Source organism: Sander lucioperca, chromosome 3 (genome assembly GCF_008315115.2).
Source record: "Sander lucioperca isolate FBNREF2018 chromosome 3, SLUC_FBN_1.2, whole genome shotgun sequence".
Lineage (NCBI taxonomy): Eukaryota > Metazoa > Chordata > Actinopteri > Perciformes > Percidae > Sander > Sander lucioperca.
Window position 1 is genome coordinate 29276738 of NC_050175.1, and position 25340 is coordinate 29302077.

Consider the following 25340-nt stretch of genomic DNA (forward strand, 5'->3'; position numbering starts at 1 on the left):
ATAATTCTTTGTAGTATAAAAGCATTTTTTTTGCTCTCCTATCTTGGGAAACATCTCAAGAGCCCCCCCCCCCCCCTGTTTTTTCTTGTGGCCCAAGTTTGTGAACTTCTGGCCTTGTCAGTTGAATTGATTCCCACAGTGAACACACTGGGGACAAGGAGAGAAAAAGGGGAATAAGGGGTAAAAGAAATAATACATATATGCAAAAGAAAAAACATTAAAGAGCACTGGCAGAGGTCCATTTCCTTTGTGTGTGTGTGTGTGTGTGTGTGTGTGTGTGTGTGTGTGTGTATGTGTGTCAAAGGACCATAGATGTCTTAGTTAAGGAAAGTGACAGTCCAATAGGAATCATTGTTCAAAAGATCAGTCAGTTCAAGTAGCTCACCAGCAGCGCTCAGAATAAACAGGGTCATTATGATTCATCTTGCAGACTCTTTAGGAATGGTATATGTTGTTTCCTGGTTAAGCACCATTACCGCACCACATGCTTACAATTATGTATGTGATAAACAACATTAAACAAATAGTATGTGTAGCTTTAAGGAAACCAGCTCCTTGCCATAAGGCTCTGGGCCAACCTCGATAACTTTTTTATTTCTGGTAATATATAAAGAAGACCTTCTGCTCTAAGAGAGCAAATGAAATGAAAATATATGTAATGATGACTTTGTGGACTAAGTCCCTGTGAATGAGTATCTTTCCTTGAGATGCTAGCTAGTCTTAAATGTGATTGGTCCTGTCTGGGTTAAATTAAGTGTTTAACTCAGAAAAAATATGGCAGCTGCTGGGTGAGGCTAATTTCTTTGTATACTGCCTTAACCTAACATGTAATTGCCTATATTAATTATATATTGTTAATCTGAATCTGCAAGTTATCAAATAATGTAAAAGCATACAGGAGCAGAAAATGGAAATACTCTTAAGCACAGTAATTGAGTAATGTACTTAGTTACTTTCGACAACTGCTGGTATATCATTCTGATGATATCTTAATGTTGTTGAGTTAATTATGACAATGACTATAGGAACGTAGAGCTATGTCATTAATTGATGTTACAGTCGAGTTCGTTAAAGAGGGGCACCTGGAGTTTGAGGCAATCATGAGGCTAACGCATGGGCTAACGGCTAGCGTTTCGGTGTGCTCACGTTTAAATAAACGGAGAGCGGTGAGCTGTTTCAAGACATTGGTCCTCATCCCCAAGTTGTAGGCTACTACCAGAGTAAGTCTAACTTACAACAACTCTTAAACATGGACACAAGTTAGTTATCTAAGTTTGTTAGATAGGTAGTTATCTATGGGCAGTTAAATCACGTTAAACTAACTAGTCAACTGATGACTTGAGTTGCTAGGAGACAGCTGCTAATGGTTATGGTTGACAGCTATGATATAAACATGCACAGGTGTTTGTAGATTAACTATTTCTTTTTTTCTTCTTAAAAACTTTAATGCTAATCCTAACTCATGGATCACGCTTTTTCTAGAGCTTTCAATTGGGGGTAGTTTGCTTAATAATGTCAACAAGATCAGTTAGCATAGGAAGACCGCAAGATGCCCTTAAAAAAGGCCCTGAAAAGCTAGCTAGCTAGTAAATGGACCTTGAGATAAGATTTGTGTTTGTCAAAGTACAGTTTTGAAGCATTTGGGGCAAGGTCAAGTCTTGTCTCAACTCAGGTTTCAGGTCCCTAAGGACAATTTCAAGGCAAGACATAGCTAGCTAAGTCTTTGAAAAGTGGAGATCAATTGGAATTCTTATAAAGTCTTTGATTAATTAAAATGAATTAGCATTAGGACGTTTTCCTTTCAAAGCTGAGTTTTTCGCAGTTGAGATTGATACCAAGTCAGTTTAATGCATACGATGTGTGGTTGTCCAAAGCCTGCCTAAAAGCATATTGTTTTTTTTATTTCAAAACTTGAGATCTGATTTTTCTTTTTGCTCTCCGGTCATTTTAGAGAGTCAAGTCTCAGTAAGTTAAGTCTCAGGACAGTTAAGTGTCAAGTCCAGTCTCAGCTCTTCATTTAGTCTGAGTCTTCTTATTACAAGGCAGCTTAAGTCAAGTCTTGACTCAAGCTGCCTTGTTTAGAAGTCATATTATGAGACAACCTCAATTCTTTTTTCTTTTCTTTTTGGGAAAACATTGTTCTTCCGTTGGCAGTATTTGTCAATTCAACCAGAAAAAAAATCTGAGTTGGATTTTTTTCAAATTATGGATCCTTTATATACAGAATCTGACCAATAGCTTCAGTTCAAGGAGAAATACTTGAGACTCAAACTAAACAACATTAAACTGCTGCCATCTAGTGGAGAGATTCTCTCAGTGCACTTTGTTCTGAAGGGGAGGAAATGAAGTGTCACACAAAAGGCCTTCTGTTTTAACGCAATCACATTTATTGGCTTTTTTTCTATGCACAGTTTACTAAGCAGCCTGATGAGCTGTTAAAATGAATTAGATATAGAATAATGGAATTTTCACAATGTTGTAACCCCCCCTCCCGAAAAAATAAATACAAGACTGAAGGTGTTGCACAGCTCCAAAATATACAAAGGCTTGGAAATAATCATGTAAACTTAGAAAAAAAAAACTTTTTTATTTTTATTTTATTGATTTATTTTACAAAAGAAAGAATTTGAAACATTTTTTTCTTTAAAAACTTATTTACAGGTTTATACAAAAATACAAAAGTGATTTTAAATCTGTTAAGTCCTAGCTAGTTTTAAACATGAAGCCTCTTTTAAATAGATAATTACACTGTGTCTTCAATGTTGTATTTTTTTCAGTTCTCTGTCAAATATTTCTATTTCTGTTTAGTGTTATTCCATACTGTACACCTTTTTAAGAAAAAAAAACATCTAGTGGTTGTTGTCACACTTCCCATTAGGGAAAAAATGCGTGCAGACATTTGAAAACAAGTTGGGACCAAGAATCTATATAAAGTTATAGATTCTTGTTTTGTTCCCAGGCTATTGAGGACTGAGGTTTGAGACAGCTAAATGAAGTCTGCATGGCAACCTCACAGTTTGTCTCTCTAATCAAATTGTGTCAGTCAATCATCTATCCACTGCTTTTACAAATAAAGTAAACAGGCTTAAAATACCTCTATAGCATCGATGCCAGGTACAGTACGGAAAAAATCACACTTAACAAATACTATTAGTATTAGTATTTTTCTTTTTAAACTTTTAAATAGAATTGTAGTCACATTGCATTTTTCATGTAATACTGTATCAAGCTTACAGATTTGTTTATTTTAATTATCAGTAAAAATGTTTTGTTGGAATCAAAAAATTCTGCTGTGAGTCAACAGTAAAGACACATTTTTTTGATCAAATTAAATTAGTTTTTGGGTTTATGAATGGTTGTTCCATTTCTATGATTTTTATTTGTACATTTTTATCCAAAGCGGCTTGTCCAGATATGCAACTTCCACAGCTCCAGCAACACTAGGACCCAGTACCAAAAGTGTTCAGATTCTCTATTCAGACAGATTCTATATCATTTTCTTTACAGTCTCTTATACGTATGATTGTCCAGTGAGTAGATATACAGTACAAGATAAACCCCTGTTTGTGATCACGACTATACAGAACAGAATTAGCCAGACAGTTTGTACATCTATAGAACACATTATTGAACTTGAACATTTGAACGGAAAATACAAAATCTTTTCTCGTAAGGAGACATCTCTCAGATAAAAATAATGATATGGTTGTGTCCTTTTCTTTTCTTCTTCTTTTTTCTTTACTTATTGCATGCGATAGAAAACACAAGAAATAAAACAATGAACAGGAACAAGTGCGCTTCAGCAATATGGGTATGATGAATGTAAAATTCTAGTAATCATTTCACAGCTTTTTATCCTCTCCATCTTACACAGTGTCAGTTCTGCAATTCAGATTCGCTGAGTGTCTATCTATCTATCTATCTATCTATCTATCTATCTATCTATCTATCTATCTGTAGCATTTACAATAAAACAGTAAAATGCTTGCTGAGGTATTCACAGAATACAGTGAATGGTTTCTACTGAAGTACGGTCTCTGAATGTAAGAAGTGTTGTGTTTGCTGTGAGAGGCAGGTGAGAGTCAAACTTTCCACTGATGATAGTTTGCTTTTGTAACACACTGGATGCTCTACATGTGTAACATTTATTGGAAGGTTGAGAAAGATTTTTTTAACTCCAAACCCATTGTTGGTTAGAAAAGGCTGCAGCAATGCAATGGATGCATTGCTTTTAAGATTGGTTGTACAGTATGTAGTCCTTTGCCCCTCTTGTCACCTTTCTTTCAGATTTTGTGATATGAAGATTGGAGGGTAAGACAAAATTGTACACACCAGCCACTGGGTTGAGCTTTCACCTGTCTAATGCTACTGGGTCAGTGCAAATGAAGGAGAGGCAACAAGGAGAGGAGAACAGTGTACATTGTTAAGATTGATGTGTGATGTTGTCAGTGAGACCTGTTCTTCTATGCTACACTCAGGTTGATTCCCTATAAAATGTCTGCTTGTTGTTTTATATAGATATGACTTTTTAATATTCAGTACAAATATACATATGCAATTTCATTATAAGATATACTTTCTTTTCAAGGAATATTCTTGAAGAATCATGAAGTGCAAAAGTGAGGTTGGTTCTTGGAAAGCTTTCCAAATTCACCTCTAGTCAAACCGATTGAGGACCTTCTAAAGCATTTTTACCGTCTGCACTTAATGGTATCTTTAAAACTGCTTTGAAATGCACCTTTTCCACTTCAAGTCAGCACAGCAAGACTGGCCAGCCACTGAAAAAGCTTTAATCAGTCTAAACATACTAGATTTCAAGGTTGGGTTTGAGTAAGTATGTGATTGAATTCTTGCGAACATGGCGCAGGTCCATGTATATGTGCAGGGACTTATAAATGCCTTGCTTATAACCACCTCTAGTAGAGAAAGGCCACTGTGCGATTGTCCAAAATTAGCCTGTATCTTTAACAAATGGGGCCCATCTAGGTGCAAGCCCTTGCTCCTTCTTGTTAGACACTCAAATCCGAGACAAATCAATTTAGATCACTGGCAATGTAATACAAATGTCACTAAAACCTTTCACAGTGAAAGATTAAATATTCTTATGATACAAAGGAACCACAAACATGTTGACAGAAACCAGGATCCAGGGGATGTTTCCATATAGGGTCATGCAACATGGTGAAACTTCATCATGTTCTGAGGCGCATTTTTACAAAAATACATGCATCATGTTATCTTTTTAGATATAATTAATGTGAAGAAATAAATGATTGGCTCTGTGTGTAATACTCTCTATGCCAGGTCTGCAAATAAGTTGGTGCTGTGTTGTTAGTAACTTCCACAAGGAAACAAGCCTTGTATGTTGGCAGGAATATTGAGGATGGACTCTGGGAAGTCTGGCCAATGCTTTGGGCACCAAAAGTTGAAAGAATATTAAATTTCATAAGAATTTTTTGTTTTAATAAAAAAGCAATTCCTCAGCGACACACACGCACCCACACCATTCAAACACAAGAAGTAGAAATATCATTGGATGTTGCATGACTCGTTCATGCACACGCTATACTCCACAAAATGTATTTTCTTATCATAATTTACCAAACATTTGGGCCTTTTTTATTTTTTATTTAAAAAAAGACATATCGATCAAAATAGGTCTTAAGTCTGGCTCTTTTAACTATGAGTGAGCTATTCTTTTGATAATATAGTATTTAGGTATATCCTCAACGTTTTCACAATCCCTTTATCATTCAGTATCTCACAACACTATCTGACACCCTTAAATAGAATAGTAGATCCAAAACTGGGTGCATTTTAGCAACAGTCAGATTTTGTATGTCACAAAAACTACACTGTTGGCCTTGATGGCACACCTATCCAAGATTAGAAAAGTAGAAGGGACCATTTCAAATGTATGACACAGCTAATAATAGAAGAAATCTCTCATCAGGTGGTTTTAGGATGATCTATCATCATGGGGGCTCCCATCTGAGTTCTCTGTCTCCCCTTCAGAAATGGCTTGCATGGGGGCCGTGTAGAGGCGGCTGCGTGTACTGTAGCGACTGCTGTTGGCTACAGGGGGGATCCGAGAACGTCCCTGTCGAGATGCAGCTGACATAGGCATGGTTTTGGGGGTGAAACTCTCAGAGTTGGCTCTGGGGAAAAGGCCTGGTATCTGGATTGGGTCCAGGCCAGAAATGTGGGGTTCTTGGAGTGTAGAGGCTAGCTCCTCAGCCTGTCTAATGGCCCCTTCCTGAAGGGGGTCCCCTGGGGTTTTAGGGGTGATAGGGCTCTTCAGAATCTCTGTAGCTGACATGCGGTAGCTGGAATCAGACCTGCTACCTTTCTTCAGCAACAGGAGTTTAAACTCCTCATTGGACGTACTGGATTTCTTGGCGCTGCGGTAGATTGGCACAGGGGCTCGTTGTGCCCCGGCAGCAGTGGCTAAGGTGGCTGGGATGTTGAGAGGAGGGGCTGGCGGGATAATAACAGTGGAGACAGGGGTCACTGGTGCTGCAGGGCAGAGACGAGACTTTGCGTTTAAGTCTCCTGAATCTTTACGGCCCAGGACCTTTCTCTTGGATCTGAATGAGGAAATCACAGGACAGTCCTAATTAAGATTTAGACAGTGGCTTAACAAGGATAGACAAACTCACATGACAAATAGATATAAAGTTCATGCAGTACACTGTTAACAGAGAGTCAAATAGATTGACCACCAATGCAAAATTTACAGCACCTGTGTATCATGGCAAACAGGTCCTCAGTTGTACGGGTCTTGTTGGGTGATGTGATAATAATGTCATCATCCACTTTAGTGTCATCCATCAGAGGGGAGAGCGAATTGTCACTGGGCGTGGAATCTGCAGCACAAAACATTCCTATCACATGTCATCTGGTTGTCTGATCATTTAGTGTACAATTGGTGAAATAACCATCCTTTTAACCCTTCTGTCTGTTTACATTACAGCTGTTGGTTCTTTTTTTTTACATAAATTAATAGTGGAATGTTTCAGTGTTTTCTGTGATCTTTACAAAAGTGTACTCATCTGCCAGAAGAATTTAGCTTACCTTTACTGAAGTAATCCTCAGTGTCGGGAGTGGTGGAGTCATCTTTGCTCTCCTGTGGCTGCTGCTGATGGGCACTTCTGGTAGCACCTGATGTCACTTCCTCCTCTTCTTCCTGCTCTTCATATCCTCCTCTCCTTGCATCGCTGATTAGGTAAGGATGCGATGTCTCCATTGTGGTACCAGGCACTTTGACTGGACTAGCCCAGGGCCCTGAGTCTGAGTGGGATACCCCAGCAAATTCATATGCTGGGGGAGGAGGGTGGTCCGATCGCATGCCTCCTCTGGAACATGCAGCCCTCTGTGGCTCTTTCACCTGCTCTTCCTCTTCCTCCTCCTCATCATCATCATCATCATCATCATCATCCTGGGAGAACGAGCGCTCCCCCAAAACCCTAAACTCAGGGTGTGCATGAGCTGAATGTGTGAGCCCTCTGAACTCTGTGTGCGAGTGGATATGTGTGTGTAGATCCACAGGCGAAGGGTGGGGGGCACGTGGCACGGGCCGATGCAGAGGTGAGCTGTCCTCTAAGAGTTCTGATGATTGGTCCACTCGGGTCCTGAAAGCCGTCATAGCCCAGAAAGTTCCAAGTCCATAGCGATCCTGTCTGAGTAACAGGCTTTCATAGGATGGAGGCCCATCAGGATGGCGGCCAGGGGGAGGTGGTGGCAAGTGTTCAGGGGAGGAGGTGTGGTCATGAGCTGGGGGTCTTGGAGGTGGTCTGCGAGGAGGGAGAGGCCTTGTGTTAATAGGTGGTGGAGCCAGAGTAGAACCACTAGGAGGACATTTGGGTCTTGTAGCGGTCTCTCCACAACTTGCGGTTTCCTGGTCTGCAGTGGTAGCACTGTCTGTAGATTGGTTAATAGGATGGAGCTGCACTGAACGAAGAGCAGATGGAGTTATCACCAATAGATTGGAGCTGGGAATTGTTAGAGCAGAGTTTGAGCTTGGAGGTGGGTTGGCATTTGATGCCTCAGGGGCCAACAACTTTGTTCCAGTGGCTAAAACATTTGCAACTCTGTGTTTGCTGTGGTGGAGCGTGTGCATGTGGTGTGTTCGGTGGGATAGCGTGTGTCTGACATAACCACCATGAAGAACATTGAGATCAAGTTGAGAAGGTGGAGGTGGGAAGTCTGGGTCTCTTTTATAGCCAGAGGAAATGGAAGCTCCATCTCTAGGGAAGTGCTGCAAGGAAGAGAGAGAAGACTTCCTCTCGGGCACTTTGGGCTTTCTCTTGCCAGTTGAGGGAGACAGTGGTCCTGGGAAGAACGCTGCCGAAGATGAGGGCAAGGTTGATGTTGGAGTCTCTGATTGGCTGGAATAGCCACTTGATGGGGAGGCCAGGCCAGCCAGCTTTTCAGGTGACCCAAGTTTGAAGTCTCCAGGTGGGAGAGGTGGACTAGTTGCCCTGGTCTCTGAAGCCTGGACAAGGGCCTGGGTTTGTGTTTCTGAGGAGGAGGAAGAGCTGTCTGGTGACTTGATACACTCCATGACAGTAGTGCCTGTAGCTGTGCTTGAGTTGGACATGGACATGTACTCACCATTGTTGGACTTAAGCTCAGTGTTGTGAAGCCACAGGTCTGCATAGTCAGATTGCACAGCGCCCTCATCCTTAAATGAGTGTGTATCTGCAGAGCTGAAGGACATGGGCTCTACTATGTCCACGGTTTCACCCAGTCCCCTTCCCCAAGTTCCCAAAGGCTCTGCCACTAGACAGGATGTCTGTAATGGTTCTGGAGCACCTCCAAGCTCTAGCTCCAGTTCCAGCTTCATATCTGTGGAAGACAAGGTAAGCTCTTGTTCACTAACCATCTTTGGTTTATCCTGATCTGCCTGTGTGTCTGTTCCAACATCAACTCCACTACAGGTGTTTTTCAGCGAGGAGGTCCGTTTGGGTGGTGGAGGTTTGACTTTTGGTTTCCTTAGCGGACGACAGGTCCTTCCCAGGGTCATAGTACCTGCTCTGAAGTCAGCTGAGGGCTGGGAGTAAACTCCATGTGATAGTGGTGCTGCCACAGTGTTGGATTGGCCATAGTCATGCCCTGGGTCTGCATAGTTATACATGTATCCTCTGTAACTCTGATTACACTCTCCAAAATGCAGAGAAGAGGAGTAGAAACCCTCTGTATCAGATGGGTAATAAGAGCTAGACTCTTTTTCAGTGTTGCTGGTCTTGTCACCGAAACACGGTTGGTCTTGTAGACCTTGTTTGGAGCTGTACTCCTGCGCTAACCCATGGCTCTGGTTTAAATGTTGGGTTTGGTCAGGGTCTTGATCTGGATCAGTCTGGTCTTGATCTGGAGGGTATGTCCACTCCCCCTCACTGGCCGTACTGACCCCTGCATCGTCCAGCTGGTCTGTTGCTGAGGATGTGAACGAGCTTGACCTGTGGCCCTGGCCCTGAGGTCTAAGGTCCGAGTGGTATGAGGGATCCAGAGAGAATCCCTCATCAATGGCATTGGGCACAGTGTTGAGTGACAGCTCTGAGTCACAGTGGGATGAGCCTGTCAGTGGTGGAGAAGAAGGCGGGGGGATGGTTTCAGATGTCTGAGAGGGGCAGGTGGAGCTGGAACCACTCCAGTTCCCACTTGACGACTGGTGGTCCTCCTTATGGTCCACATGGCTGCCTAGGACTCCTGTTGTAGAAACAGAGTGAATAGGGCTGCTGAAAGTATCTGAACTCGATGAGATCTCACAGCTGCCCATATCAGCCTTGCGGGGCAAGCGAGAACGGCCCCTCTCCATCCAGCTGTGCTCTGGGTTCCCTCCTCCTCCACCTCCTCTGTCTCTATCCCCAGATCGCTGCAACCTTTTTAGGCTTCCAAGTTGCAGTGGCTCAGGGGCTGCCTGGTCATCTGTGCTCTCCTCTTCATCCTTCATCATCATCATCTTCATTCTTGGACTAGGGCCAGGTGGAATAAAGTCCTCTGCTTCATATGGTGACAAATCCTCGTCTTCATCGTCATCATCATAATTGTCATCGTCATCCTCGTCACTGTCCATCAGACGTCCACCCTCTCGAGGAAGGCTGCGAGAACGCAAGCGTCCACCATGGCCTGCAGCACTGGTGTATGTGGAATCTGACTGGTCACCCAGGGAAGAAATGTTGCCTGTTGAATGGGAGAGAGAGGCAGGGATTCCCTGATGGCCACGTTGGGCTCTGATGCGCCTTCTGGAGGGAGCAGCTGTACCTGAAGAGGGAAAGACAGAAGAGAAAGAGCGGAACAGAGGGTGAAATTTCTTAATGTCTTGAATGTTGACCAAATGGACTATTCCAAGTTACCATAGGCCTACGTAATTTGAATTCTAGTTTGATGGATCTAGTTTGAAGATGAAAGTATACTGGTTTGATATTATTGGCAGCCTTATGATGGTTGTCCAGTTCAAATGTAGCAATGGCTATCTGAGCTGAGCTATCATCACAGTTATAACTCAAAGTCAAGCATTTTGTAATATAATTTATAGCAGGAATGATTTCAGCAAACCTCTCAACCTAGTCCGTAGCACAAATATGGAAACCAAAATAAAGATCTAAATATACTTGTCCGTTCTCAGAAACTTACATGGTATAAGGAAATCATCTGTCTGGCAGCCAGAGTCGCGAGTGTGATGGAGGTGACCACTGATTAAGAGGTCTTCCTGACAGAGAGAGAGTTGGTGCGAGTTGGCATGGACAATCACAGTGCGCTCTCTTGCTACGGGTGATTCATCTGAGTCTGAAAGCAAAGAGACAAAGCATGTTAAGTGTTTGGCCTACAGGTAATGGTAACATTTTACAGGCTAGCTTTAGTGCTGAGAATCGGGACCTCCGTTATTCACGTTTAGATTGTAAACAAATCCCCAGCTATACCACTTTCTGAAAACCACATTATTTGGATGCAAAAACAAAGGTAAGAGCATCTAAAATGTCCAGGCATTATGAAACTGCATGCGTGCATAACTACAGATAATAGGTCAAAGCTAAACCATGTAGTAGCTCACAAGTAGCTAGTACAGTTTGGGTAACAGTTTTAATGGACTGCCTAGTATTTTGTTTGCATGTGGTTGTTGCTGCTCATTTAGCTTGCTCTCATGAACTCATGGCTGTATTAGCAAGGTCACTTCATTCCCAGATTATTCTCAGCAGTTAAATTGGAAAAAAATATTAATAAAACCAATAGCAATTTGCCACACCTACAAGATTAAGACTCATACAGTATAATAACCTTAAAATTTCCAGGTGTGCTCTATAACATACCCATGTCCTGTTGTACTCTTTTGGGTATTCCTGTGATAGTCTTCCTCCTCCTCAGCTTCCTTCTCCTCTGAAGAACCGACTGGGAATGGACTAGAGAGCAACGAGCACTTGCTTCCCTGTCAAACCCAACTCCTGTAATAATAACACAGAAGCCATAAGCCATATAAAAAAAAACTAAAATGTAATATATTCAATTAGATTCCTGGTCATGCAGGCAGTCTGGGTTTGATTCCTGATTGAGCACTGTTGCCTCACAATAACAAAGTCCCTGATTGATCCTCACTAGGGCCAACCTTACTCTTTCTTGATTTTCCTATTTTTCTTCCTTGTCTTACCTGTGACGTTGATGGGGATGATGCAGGAGGAGATGGAGTGAGAATCGGCAGTTGACTTCTGATCTGATGGTGGGAGGTTTTGCTTGGACCAGTTCGTCTGTTTATCCTGGGTCGAAGGGGCATTGGGGGCTGAGGCCTTGGGTCTGTGGCCTACCAGGATCTCACCACCTTCACCTTCCCCTGTCGAAGTAGCCTGAAAGGAACAGACGGACAGCAGCAACATTATATACTTGGTAGGTACTGATAAAGTCCAAAAGTTTGATACATAAGTTACTTAGTTGGATAAACAAAAAATTAGGGCTGTCAATCGATTAAAAAAATTAATCTAATTAATTACATACTCTGTAATTAATTAATCGAAATGAATCGCATACATAATTAACGGTGCCTGAACCAATACTTTTTAAGAAAGTAAAAAAAGAAAAGAAAAAAAAGGGTACTAAACAACAGTTGGTGACATTAAAGAACGGCTTGTTTATTGCTGGCCATATGGTCAAAATTAAATGATTTAATAATAATGTATAACAATAACAATAACTTATTTCACTAGTAAATTTCTGTTGAACAACAAAAACAACCACCAGGTGGGAAAAAGACATTTACAATAACTTCAAATTCACCACGAGGCTGTAGTTTACTAGTTTCATTGAACACACCGTCTGTGTTGTTTTTCCGACGGCTAAAACACAGTCAAACTTTACACCGTTTAGCGTTAGCTGTCAGCATTTTAAGCGTTTTTAATCCAGCTACTATCTAGCGGTAGGCTAACGTTAGCTGCTGTTGAGTATAGTGTTAACTAGCATCATGTGCAGCAGTGTTTGTGTTGCCGTCTGTTTCAGAGCATCAGAGAGAAGCGCAGACATATCAGTGGCACCAGATTTCGGTAGCCAGGGTTGGCAGGAAGAAGATTTTAAGTAAATGTTCCAATTAATGATCCAGGCAGAACATTCTCGTCTCCCTCCTTCATTTTACAGTCCAATGGTGGCTAGAACGGCTAGAATGGATTAATCTGCGTTATTTTTTTTAACGCGTTATTTTTTCTCAGATTAATTAATCGAAATTAACGCGTTATTTTGACAGCCCTACTAAAAATAATTGTTTACAGTGGTGATGCGTAGCATGAAATAGCCACTAGTTTACCATTCCTATAACAGCAGAAGATATCAAATGGCTGTGATGAGATTAACCTTTAACAGTGCTTGTTTTTCATCTTGTGACTTTCGATTAAATTTTCCAGTCATATTTCGACATTGAAGTCGTTTTAAAAATAGTGTTAAAATCTCGTTCTTGTGAACCTAATATTGTGTACTGTCTTATCTCGTGAGCTGAGTGTCTCGTCACACCCCTACTAATGGCAAAAACGATACCAAATGTAGTGCAGAGTAAAGCTATCAAGAAATAACAAAATGTGATTAACGATAAAAAAAGTTAAAACAACACAAATGCTTGATACCTTTCTATTCCATGGAATAAAGATGCAACCTTCAATAGGGGGAAGTGAGTAAAAGCACTCAAACTATGAACACAAAGTAAAGAAAAGACAAAAGGAAAACAAAAGAACAGATGACATGAGTAATCCAAAAGATTGAATCATTATAAATAATAAGATTTAAAGGAATGTCAAAAGGTGAAGGATGAATGTGACAGACAATTTTTCCAGTTTCCTCTTGCTAACAGTCTTAAAATAATCTCCATTTTGTTAAAATCCTGTGTATCCTGCCTTTCAATAACGACATTAAGGATAACCTGAAATAATTAAAGGCAGTAGAAGTCTGGTGTAGTTGATTGATAAACATCTCTCTTACCTTTCTTTGGATCGTCTGAATATCTGCTTCCCTCCCTGGCCTCTCCTGTCACAGCAGGAACACATACGCACGCACGCACGCACACACACACACACACACACACACACACACACACACACACACACACACACACACACACACACACACACACACACAAAATCAATTATTGCTGAGGGCAGGTCAAATCGGTGAAGTCCTTCACTAATACAATTAGAGATTTTTTCTTACTGTGTCAGATAATTTCCTTACTTTTCTCTGTATGGTCTGGATCTCTGTTTCTCTCACTGTCCTCTCCTTCAAGAGATTCAGACAGAAAGAAATGAAGGTTAGATTAGTGTGATAAAAAGGTTCCAAACACAACATACCATACCATATATATGGTATGGTAAACTGCTACCAATACAAACACATAATAACAGAGAAAAACATTTTTATACTGGAAGCAAATTTAGTGCTGTGGTGCGATGTTACATGAAACCCCAGCCACACAGCAGTGGCTGTACACAGGTGCATACACACAAATCTTACAGCAGGCGTCTACATGTTAGACATTAACAGACATGAACATACAGACAAATTTCTGTTTTACCTTCCTGGGCTGATAGTCTAACTCGCGCTCCCTCTCTGCTCTCTCTTGCTGCATGGCAACATCAGAATGAGATATTGTGTCAGTTTATTGTAACATGTATTTAATAATGTGTTAATAACCACAAATAATATAAGAAAAAGGGACATTTTCCACTTAATTTCCTCTTCACTATTCCATATCTCACTCAACATGTACAAGACAAACTGTCCAGTTGTTCAGTGGTTAACTTTGTTTACTTGTTTGAAAATGTCCTGAAACCTGCCAGTTTACACCAATGGGACGAAACGAGACGATGTATCATCTTCATAGGAACGACTCGTTGTACTTCTGTTCTAACTTTCGACTTCAGGCTTTTTTGTAGCAGGATATATCATTTGTTGCGTCTAAATATGAATGTGGATAACATTAGTAATAGTGTGATGCTTGCTACAGTTGCATTTCTAGTGATGAAACGACAAAAACGTTTTATTTCTCTGATTCACTGCTTTGTTCTTACGCCACGTTCTTCACTCGCTCTCTTAAGTCCCTCTCTAGCTCGCTCGACCATATTAAAGTGCTCGCGGGCGCTCGTTGAAGCTTCAGCCAGCCTCTGTCCAAATCTCAACCAGTTGACAGTTCGTAACATAGAACTAAAATGTATTATGGATCATTTTATTTATATAGCTATGAAACAAGGATCATGCCATTTTGGCTATATGAGGGTGCTGAATGTCTGATTTTACATAGAACTACCAATAAGGTAATATACACCCTATTATATACTATAATGATGATATTAATATCAACATATTGCTGTAAATAAAATGTTAAAAGAAAGAAGCTTTTAATAAATCTTTTTAAAGTGCGTGAATAAATCCAACGGCCCTGTGACAGATTTAAGTTTCACTTTCCATGATCCGTGACCGACAGTCCCCCCTTCACATGATTCAACGATAGGCAAGACATGACAATTCTGATTCGATGTAAATTCTTAGTCAGTGAAACCCCTAAACTGCTTGATAAAAAATACAAACGCATAATATAGTTCCTGCCATTTAAAGTAAACAATTTCTGGATAACCTCCCCCTGATTGTTTGATTGTGAGATATGTGTCATCCTTACCGCTCGTGCCAGGCGACTCCTCTGTTGTCGGCGGATGCTGTGTGGTGAAGGGAAGGTGGGCATAGGGGGCGCCACTGAGATAGAGATGGTCACTCTGTTTCTCTCCCGACTCGTGGACCGGTGGTGCTGTTGTTCGTCTGTGAAACCCAAACACACAAACACGAAAACTCACAATCCGTGTAATTTGTACACAACCTAAGGCATCTGTGCGGACCGGATCAGCCTCTCTCACCTCTGTGCAGGGCTCTGAGACTGAGCTGAGCGCTTCTGTGCAGCTCCTCCAGGCATGGCGGTCGGGTACAAGGATGAAACACGTTGTGTTGCTGGTGCCATGGAGCCTGATAGTGAAGCGACAGCTTGCTCTCTATATCCAGGTTTGACACCGCTGAGAGAGGAGACAGACAGAACGTGTTAAAGGGAATTTCTATGATGACTCGTATAAAAAAATAAATCACAACTGGTCTGCTCATAAATTTAGGCAGTGTTTCAGCTTTGTGTGATTTTATCCAATCATAGAAACATTATAACGTATATCTCTTAACCTTATAGACCCGAGGCCATATGACCAACTAGCAGGCTTGGGGGGGAAAAAATTAGCTGTGGGCCTGAGCTGAACCCCTAATATTTCTGCTCTCTTTGCATCCTATAACTAGTCTGTTACCCTCAAGAGCTCAACAAGTACGAAGCACACAGCAGACTACAATTGCAAACTACAAAAACTAAAAGGTTGTCTACAGCCCCACAAACCAACCTGTACTTCTTTGTTGGAACACTACCTGTTGCCAGGTAGGATGGATTTTAAACACATGTATTTAGGAATGTGCAGAATACAATTACATTATCAAATAAACTATTAACGGTCTCAAAACTATATATTTTTTAGGACCCTTCCACATGACAGGGCCTCGAGTTTAGACAATTAAGCTATATGAGTTCTGAGATCATGTTGCTTTAATTTGTATGCCAACATCATGTCTGTTCCACCAGCATCTGTTAGAAAACAACAATATGGAAAACTGCAATAAGCTTTGATCCAGGCCAGGTTTTACAATTTCCTACCTACAGGCAGAGGCCTCACACTAAAGCCAGTAAACACATGCAAATACACAAAACAAAGGGAAATAAGGACAATGATATTATGTTGATACACAAAAAACTATTTAGAAAGTTTGATGACATACTGTATCACAATCCTTTCTATATTTCACATTCAAACATGCGACAAGGCCGAGATACGCCAGCAGATGGCAGCTAAACACCACTCACTGCAACTCTGCATACACCAACACACCACTGTACATTTCTTACAGTCCTCCATGTTGATTGCCACAACAATTTAATATCAGAAAACAACAAAACACCCTACTATTATGAATGATGTACACCTGAGAATCTCTAACTTTCATTTCCAAAGATTAAAACGGTTGATTTACAGATGAGGAGAGAGAGAAGGACTGAGATAATCCATCGCTCTTATCTGCTCTCAGAGCACCTTTCGCTTTTATTATTAAATCTGTTTCCCCTCTTTTACCTCAGCATGCATAATGCAATTGTGCCCTTGAAAGCCACACTGTACATCAGTAGCCAGGCAACCTTTTATTGCTCATCAAGGCTCACATTGCAATTAAATCAGCGAGCTCCAATCAGCAGCATCCAGCTGATTTAAACTACACGGTTAAAGAAGCACAGAGGGCCAGCTTATTGACACTAGATAAAGAATTACACAGCGTTCTGTGATTGTCACATACAGATAAAGTTATTGTCTGTTTTGCTCACCACACCTTGTGTCTTTAATGATTATAAAATACAACTTCAAAAGACTGCATCTTTGCAAACACACTTGGCTGATGAAATTGTATGAATTGTAGTAGAGGAAAAACAGTATTCGAAATCTAAAGACAAACTGAAATACATTTAAGATGGATTTCACCATAATGGCTAGGGTTGGGGGGCTAAAAATCGAAAATCGTGCGATTTTTTTTTTTTTTTAACAATGATTCACCTAAATATTTTATGCCGATTTACTTCTTTACAAATGAAATAAATGTTAGAAAACAATTAGTTTTTAGAAATATCTCATAATATATTGTCTCTAGAAGTGTATTTTTCAATGTTTGTTTTTGTTAAAGAAGAAAAAGAAAATCACAATACTCAATACTATTGAATCGCAATAATTCTAGAATCGCAATGCTAATCGAATTGGCACCCATGTAAAGTGAAGGAAACGAATCGGGACAGAAGCATATTGTCCCAGCCCTAGTAACGGCGTTTGTCAATTTGGGCATTATTTTTGCTTTGAAATTCTGGGAAGTTTAAGAAAATTCTGTGAGATCCTTGGTTGCATAGAGCTAGTCTGCTCATGGCTGTTAAATTAGTGGATTTGTTACTGTGGCTTTACTACCTGCCAGCCCACTTGTTTACCTGATCTTTCTTCTTATCGTCCCTTTCTTCCCTTCCTCTTTTATACTCTTGTTTTCTTATTGTCTTGCTGCTGCTAAGTCCTCATCATTATAATTTTAGTGATTAAATGTTTATGTACGTAACTGCAGCCTGGGCGACTGTATGTAAAGGGTCTATGGAGGGTCTCAGCGCCGAGCCATGCACTACCAAGATTTTGTAACAATGCAGATGCAGTCTCACAGACAGTGTTGCAATGACTGGAAGAAGTCCGTACATTGAGCCGCTGATCTGACCGCTTTGACCGCAATCAGTATGAACGACCAGGTGGTTTGCAGCGACCGTGCGCATGGTTCACACCTCCACGACCCGCAAGAAGCATGAAACATGTTTTAGGGCACGCACTATTCATCTTAGCTGTTGTACATTCCAAATTTGGTATTCTATTAAAGGCCAGAATCCAGTAAGACTGCAAAGAGAGACTCGGGGTGTACTACATTTGTAAAATTGTCTTTTTTGAAGCTGTAAAGCTTGCAAGTAACCTACGTTGATTACAAGTAAGGGATGAGTTGTCATTTAGAAGACAGAGAGATAGATTTGGATCTATCTCTCAGTCAGTCAAGTTTGATAGAGAATAATACATTTCCAAAAATAGCAATACAAGGGCAATCCAAAAACATATGTAAAATTGTATTAACAGAACAAAAAAGTAAAGTTATAATAAGTAACTAGACACATCTTATAATGTCCATGAGGCGTAGCATAGGCTCTGTGGATAAGCTTGAAATGAATTGGTGTGCTACATTTTTTGAAGTATGTGATAGCTTTGGCCATATTGTATTCCAATCTGGTCGATAACCATAAATCACATGTCTTCATTACTGGCAACACATCAGTTGTTACCCCAAGTAAATGATTATATAATCTTGAAACCCAACGGGAGAGCTTGCAAATGGATGCAAAAATCCAAATAAAGGATGATCAGTCATTGAAGACTGCCATGGCACTCCATATGTCCTGAGAGATAGTTTTAATTGTAGATATAAGAAATGAGAGGACACAGGAATATCAAATTTAGACGTGATTTCCTGTAATGACAATAAACCGCAATCCCCAAAAATATCTTTCAGTGTGTAAATGCCTTGGCTGGACCAAGAAACATTCAAAAATGGCTTCTTTAATGATTGAAGATGATAATTGTTCCAATTAAGTGTGGATGTATGGCATTTAAAGGGATTCCCTAGATATATTTCAACAGCATTCCAGACCTTAAGGGAATTACAGACAATACTTTCAAATCTAAGTTGGAGGTCCCTATGCCCCCAAATGCCAGTTCCTGGAGCCTGCATGTAGCTACACTGCAGGCTTCAATTTGTTTCCATGGTATTTTAGAATGATGATGAAACCATATCCGAAAAGAGCTAAACTGAAAGGCCCAAAAATAGAGCTTCAAATTAGGTAGAGCCAAACCAGCATCTAATTTAGGCCATTGTAAAGTGGTCAAACTAATCCTCGCTCATTGTCCGGCCCAAACAAATTTAGATATTAAAGCATGTGCTCTCTTAAAATAATCCAGGAGTGGAGGAAGTGGTAACCTAAAAAACAAAAAGTTAAACTTGGGTAAAACATTCATCTTAACTGTAGATATTTCCCGTTGTAGGCTAACATGTGTAGAACTCCATTGCTCCACAAGTCAAATCAAATCTTATTAATGGTGCCTTCAACATTTGTTTTGTTTATTGTGCATAGTAAGGGATCTGTAAAAACCTAAATAAGTGAATGCTCACCATTATCATCAAGTTGTAGTGCTAAAACTGCATTATTCCAAATGTTCCCTGCTGCTTCATTCTGTCATCAAAAAAGATTATTTACTTAAAGATGCTCTCAAGACATGTTTAAGTTGCCTCCAAAAGAGTTGTGACGTCAAAAAAATCATGATTTCAGATTTAAGGTGAGCACAAAGAAACTTTGCTCCTTCAGCAGATTAATGTGAAAACAGACTTCTCGTGTCAAACTCTGCACATACATCATTTTGCAAAGAAAATGTTTTTGAGTGGAGGTAAGACTTAGAGATATGGTAGAATACTTGCATAGCAAACAGAACATCAGCAAAGTTCCATAAGATGTAGCTTTACAGTCTGTTGCCAAGCTGCAGCATCAACTTCGCCAAACAAAAAAAGAAAGAAATTGTATTTGTTCCACACAGGGTGTATCAGTGTTTCCCAGTACCAGTAATGGTCCAGTACCTTGCTAGCCTTTCCTCTGGCGGCAACTCACAAAGCTCTAAAAAGACTAAAACATAAACAATGCAGTCCTCAATTCAAAGTTAATTATACAGAGAATCCACAAGGAAGACAAATCATATCCCAAAATATAATGATCAGTAGCATGCGACAAAATCTAATTGTTTGTATTCAGCATCTTCTAGAGTTTTACCTCTTTTTCCTACCTGCATTGTCCCGCCTCGCTCTTGCTGTCCTGCATATTTTCCTTCTCATCTGCATTTGATTGTAATGAAGCTTATGCTGGGAGTTACCCATCGCTACTGTCCAGGACAAGACATGACTGAGCACACATACACACTCATCCAAAGGACACTGTCTGTCTCGCTCTCTTTCTGTCTTTTACCCATCATCACTCTCCTTCTTACTGTATCCCTCCATCTCTGCTTCCCCTCATCCTGAAATCTGCAGGTGCAGTGTCAGCAACTTGCAGTGTCATCATCAGGACTTGCATGCCAACAGCACCGAGAGAGGGAAGGAGAGGAGGTACAGCAAAAAAAGAAAAAAGGAAGAAAAAAAGAAGGTAGAAAACACTATGTAACAAAGAAATGCAGTGCAATACACAAAAGACAGTAATGCAGCAGTTTATAGGGGCCAACACTCTAAAACCAGTGGTTCAAAGATTAAACAGAAGCAATGCAAATGTATGGTTAAGTTCTGTATGAACTTTGATGCAATTTGTATTTTGTGCTAAGAAATGTTAGATAAAGGATCTACTAAGAGAAAAGCACTATTAAGCTTCACATACTACACTAGGAATGATACAATTCTGTCTCCATCTTTAGCAAAACAAAAAGATGTCAAAGAGGGTCAAACTAAATGTGATAAATAGTTGTACATAGATCAAGAGAGAGAAAAGAGAGATAGTAACAGAATTGTTGAACAATATGAATGAGAGGAGAGATGGTGAGAAAGGGATGGATGGATGAGGAAATTAAACGTTAAAAGTTTTATTATATATCAACAAGCTGGAATCTAATATGTTGTAGTGCCACCTGTGAATCACCATCAAAGTTTAAGTAAGTCAAAGTTGAACTAACCCTAACCCGCTTATACCATGGTCACTTGCCAATTTTTTTTTTTTTTAAATAATTAATTTATATTTTAATTCATACAATCAAAATCTAAAGTGTCTTCTGTTTCCCTGGTTACGCCTGAGGGTTTGACTAATACCTGGAACAATCCCATAAGGTTCTTATGCAATGCAACGTTGTTTACTGCTCCAGTAAATAGGACGTACCTTAGATAAGACTTGCCACCCTTAGCAACGGGAGATATGTATATAGTCTGCTCAGCTCATAGAACCCTTTAGCTCAGAGAGCTATGAGCCAGAAAGCTAACGCTATGCTAGCAAGATTCAAAGTCCATAACATCGTGTACAGTTGACAATCAGTAAATATAATTTGACAGTATGGTTAACAGCAAGACAAGCTAGCTATCCAGCCATGACATTGTCCCCAAAACAATATAAAGATTTTCCCGAACAATGATCCACAATGTGTACTGTCGGCCGCAGCCTGAAGTAGCGATCTGAACAGTGATCGGGATGTGACATAACATTATTCGCTGTGAAACAAAGTCAGTTCAGAGGGGCAAGAAGCATTTCTTGCAGCTTGTGTGGTAGCGCCATCATGTGGTGTTCAGAGGACAAGGCACTGAAGCACCACACAGTGTTGGAAATAAATCACATGTTCTTTTTCTTTTAATGTAGCGCATTCTTTTAGAACGGTTAACAGTCAGTTTACCCAGAACGCCTTTAGTGGGTGTCCTATAAAAATTTTTTATGGACACCCTGCAGCCAATCAGAATTGAGTATTCACCCAGACCATGGTATAAAGGCAGATACTCATGGTGAGGAATCTAAAGGAGCTATTGTGCTCCAACTGAAGTGCTGGTTGGTAAACAGTGTTTTAAACCCCCACCATCCACACTCTTCTGACGTTGGAATTAGCAATCCAACATCCATGCCCACTACACACCGTGATCGACCAGGTGTGTGGACGTGAGAAAGTAGGCGGTGTTTGAACACTCTCTCTTAAGATCTCTTTCCTTTTTTACACAATTATTTCATATGAACAACTGTGTGCAACACTATGGGTGTCTTCCAGGAGAGACTTTCTGAAATTGTACACATTTTTCCCATATTTGCTGCTAACATAAGCTAATTCTCAGCCTACATCAGACTTCAGGTGTAAACCTGGTCCTCCAGTGCCAGAACACAACCTAATGTGCCAACAGCTGCAATCAGCCTGGCTATCTAAAGAACAGTAACTCCAAGGACCTTTGTGTCGAACTACTGCGTTTTTGCACTAAGAGGGGCTGGTGGATGTGGTATGGGCACCTGAAGTTCCTCCCTCCCCATTGCAGGTGTTCAATGCATGCCCAACTGGCAGAAGGAGTGGGCGGGCTTGGGGATGCCCCAAAAGGGCTTCTATGGAAAAGGACATTGAGGCTGCTCTGCACGCTCTTGACTTGAAGATAGAGGGATTGACAGATGGAGTAATCAATAGACTGGGACAAATTCGGTTTGATGATAGTGGACAGTCGTTTATGTTGATCAACCTGACCCTAGGAAATTCACTGATAACATATCATAGTATGGGAAAACATATAGCCAAATCGTATTTGCAACAAAGGGACTTCATATAAACTTACAAACTAGCAAGAAGTTACTAAGTATTTTTCTGCTGAAGCACTGCAAAATCAAGAAAGCCAGATTGGCCAAAATTTGTGAACTTGTATGTGGTGTGGTGTAAGGAGAGCCAACTCAACTAACAACTGTCAGTGTCCACACAAACGTTTTAAGCGCGTGATGTACAGTTGGTGAGTTATTGGCTAAAATGTAAAATGGCCCAACTCCAGCCTCATCTGGCTAATGGGTCTGATTTTTATTACCTGAGTGATGCATGAGTTTTATCTGCAATCCTTGGCTGATGTAGACTTTTATGGTTTCTGAGATACACCAACATGTAGGGGAAGAAGAAGAGAAAAAACAAGGAGACAGAGAACAAGAGCTATTCTAAAATAAAATTATGGTACGAGGGTCAGTTTCGGAACACAGCAAGCCAGTAAGCCGCTCCAGCTCTTCTGTTATGCACAGAGGACACACTGTAGTATAAAAAAACAGTGCCAACAAACTATAAAAAAAAACATCACAACCAGGCACAGTCATCTATGACATTTGCAATGAGAACACTGACTCTCCACATGTCACTGCTTTAATATCGCTCTTTCTCTTTCTGGCACAGCTATATGATTGTGTATCCCTCTCTCTCTGTGTCTCTCTCTCTGTATTTCTCTCTCTGTGTCTCTCTCTCTCTGTGTCTCTCTCTGTGTCTCTCTCTCTCTGTGTCTCTCTCTGTGTCTCTCTCTCTCTGTGTCTCTCTCTGTGTCTCTCTCTCTGTGTCTCTCTCTCTGTGTCTCTCTCTCTCTCTGTCTCTCTCTGTGTGTCTCTCTCAATTCAATTCTGCTTTATTGGCATGAACAAAGAAAACATGTTGCCAAAGCAGTTTACAGAAAATGCATATACGAACTGTATATGCAGTACATATCACATATTAAATACATACAGTAGGTGTCACATAGATTATATACTGCACTGATACTTATACAACACACTACATTACAAAACAATTACATAACAGAATATAATACTTAACAGTTTTGTACAATATAATTACTGTACAATCCAAAACCAATCTGTAATGTTGGGATCTTATAGTGGTGAGTCCCTCAGGTTGTGGCAGGCAGATATATATTTAGCTGCCAGTGGAGCTGCTGTCCATTCTCCTAGAAGAACTACCAGCTTCTTTTCTGATGTTAACATTGGGAAATTTCCTATTTTTTGGGCTATTAGTGAAGAGAATTTTTCACAGTGGAGGAGAAAGTGTATCTCTGTTTCTATCTCCCCGGTTGAGCAGTGAGCACATATACGCTCCTCTCTGGGCAGCCATGTCTGTCTGAGTCTTCCTGTCTCTACGGCCAGTTGGTGGTCACTGAGCCTGTATTTAGTCAGGATCCGTCTCTGCTTTAGATCTCTGACAGTGTGCAGATACTCAGCCAATTTATATTCTCTGTTAAGAGTCAAATAACAACTTAGTCTACTTTGTGCTTTTATTTGACTTTTCCAATGTTCTAAATATTGATCTTTTGGATGATTCTTAATCTGTTTTGTTCTGTTGTGTTGTTTTGAACCAGTGCTGATGGGAGCCTGGTTTGTTAGCTTCACCATCAGCTGACTGAGGGGACTGTTTTCAGGATTCAGCTCTTGGGTTTTTAGTGCTTTGAAATGAAGTGTGTCTTTTTGGCTTAAATTAAGATGTGTCTCTCTCTGTATCCCTCTCTCTCTGTGTGTGTCTTTCTCTGGTCCAGATGTGAGTGAATGTAAGTCATTAGTGGAGAATGTATTAGGGTGTATCTAGGTCAGGCAGTACACTCCCTATGGCAGTAGCTGCAGAATCTTGTCATAGTAGACAGCTGTTATATAAGAAACACTAGCTGGTCAGTTCTGCAGAGGAAAAATTGTTCACTGTTAGTCTGCCTTTAACGGCTCAGCAGTCAAACCACGCACCACCTCATCTCATCAACACTACTAATATTAATTTTCTAGATTGATATAAGCAGTTCAATCTAGCAGAAACATTGTTCAAACTGTTGCAACTTTTGCAGGAACAGCACATTTTTCAGGGATAATAGTTTTACATTAACTCCCCACTGGCTGAGCTTAGTGGAATACAACAAAATACATAATCAAAGCTCAACATCCACTTGCACGTTGTTGTTAAAAGGATCTTATTCCACGCTGTCATGTCTATACTGCATCACCTTGTTAACTCTTCAATGAAGACTCAGAAAACTGGGAAATATTCTCAGTAGCTAGTCAATTTTTGCAGATTAATTTTAATCACACATAATTTAAGTTGATAATTAAACAACCTCATGCCCACATCACTGTAGTGTGTACAGACAGTGACGTAAAGGTGATTTATTAGCTAAAATAGCTAATAATTGTTGTGACTAAGTTTAGCACAGCATAACACAGACAGAATAATAACTGTTGTTCCTGGTAGATGACAGTGAGCTTATAACATTGCCACAGGGGTGCCATCACATCATGACACTATCATCACATTCCTATCTTGATTAAAAGTAATTTCACAGTATAAACAATGATAACAGGAACTAAAGAGGTAATGACAGGTTTTAAGGAATACACTGATGCTCCAGACAGTACCTTTGGATCGCACAGGGGCGCAGCCTAGACCCAGACAAGCCAAAGCCATGGTCAGCAGCTGTCTACTCTCTCTTCTTCTTTTCCTCCTTTTTGTCTTTCCCTGTCGCTCCTCCCTTTCTCCTGCAGACCCCTTGTCATCTGTCTCTCAGTAACGCCCCCTTATTTACTCCTGCAGACCTTTCGAAACATTTCTGTGCATCTCCAACATCCAGACAAGCAACATCTGCAGACACAGACCCTCCCCCTACTACTCCTCACCCAACCCACCTGCTGTCCCTGCTTTCTCCTC

The 25340-nt window shown here is 40.5% G+C and overlaps 1 protein-coding gene and 1 long non-coding RNA gene across 8 annotated transcripts in view; one reads left to right on the plus strand and one right to left on the minus strand.

Annotated features, from left to right (window-relative positions):
• Window positions 1-1115: 1115 nt before the first annotated feature.
• LOC118494728 lies at window positions 1116-20400 on the plus strand. Its single transcript, XR_004896894.1, has 3 exons — window positions 1116-1220; window positions 11671-11877; window positions 20230-20400. It is a non-coding gene; the product is annotated as an uncharacterized LOC118494728 (long non-coding RNA).
• nhsb (Nance-Horan syndrome b (congenital cataracts and dental anomalies)) overlaps window positions 2369-25340 on the minus strand; it is a 60512-nt gene continuing 37540 nt past the window's right edge. Inside the window, exons 1-13 of one of the 7 annotated variants that reach the window (XM_035999622.1) lie at window positions 25052-25282; window positions 15372-15524; window positions 15140-15276; window positions 14039-14086; window positions 13699-13743; window positions 13450-13494; window positions 13098-13160; window positions 11645-11837; window positions 11310-11441; window positions 10636-10788; window positions 7075-10263; window positions 6743-6884; window positions 2369-6587 (exon numbers count right to left, since the gene is read on the minus strand). In XM_035999622.1, the coding sequence (XP_035855515.1) occupies window positions 5960-6587; window positions 6743-6884; window positions 7075-10263; window positions 10636-10788; window positions 11310-11441; window positions 11645-11837; window positions 13098-13160; window positions 13450-13494; window positions 13699-13743; window positions 14039-14086; window positions 15140-15276; window positions 15372-15524; window positions 25052-25100 (4977 nt within the window). In that variant the 5' untranslated portion in view covers window positions 25101-25282 and the 3' untranslated portion in view covers window positions 2369-5959. Of the gene's footprint in view, window positions 6588-6742; window positions 6885-7074; window positions 10264-10635; window positions 10789-11309; window positions 11442-11644; window positions 11838-13097; window positions 13161-13449; window positions 13495-13698; window positions 13744-14038; window positions 14087-15139; window positions 15277-15371; window positions 15525-25051; window positions 25283-25340 lie in introns of those variants that run through there. The other 6 variants (XM_031306323.2, XM_031306324.2, XM_035999621.1 and 3 more) reach the window with 6 other exon arrangements.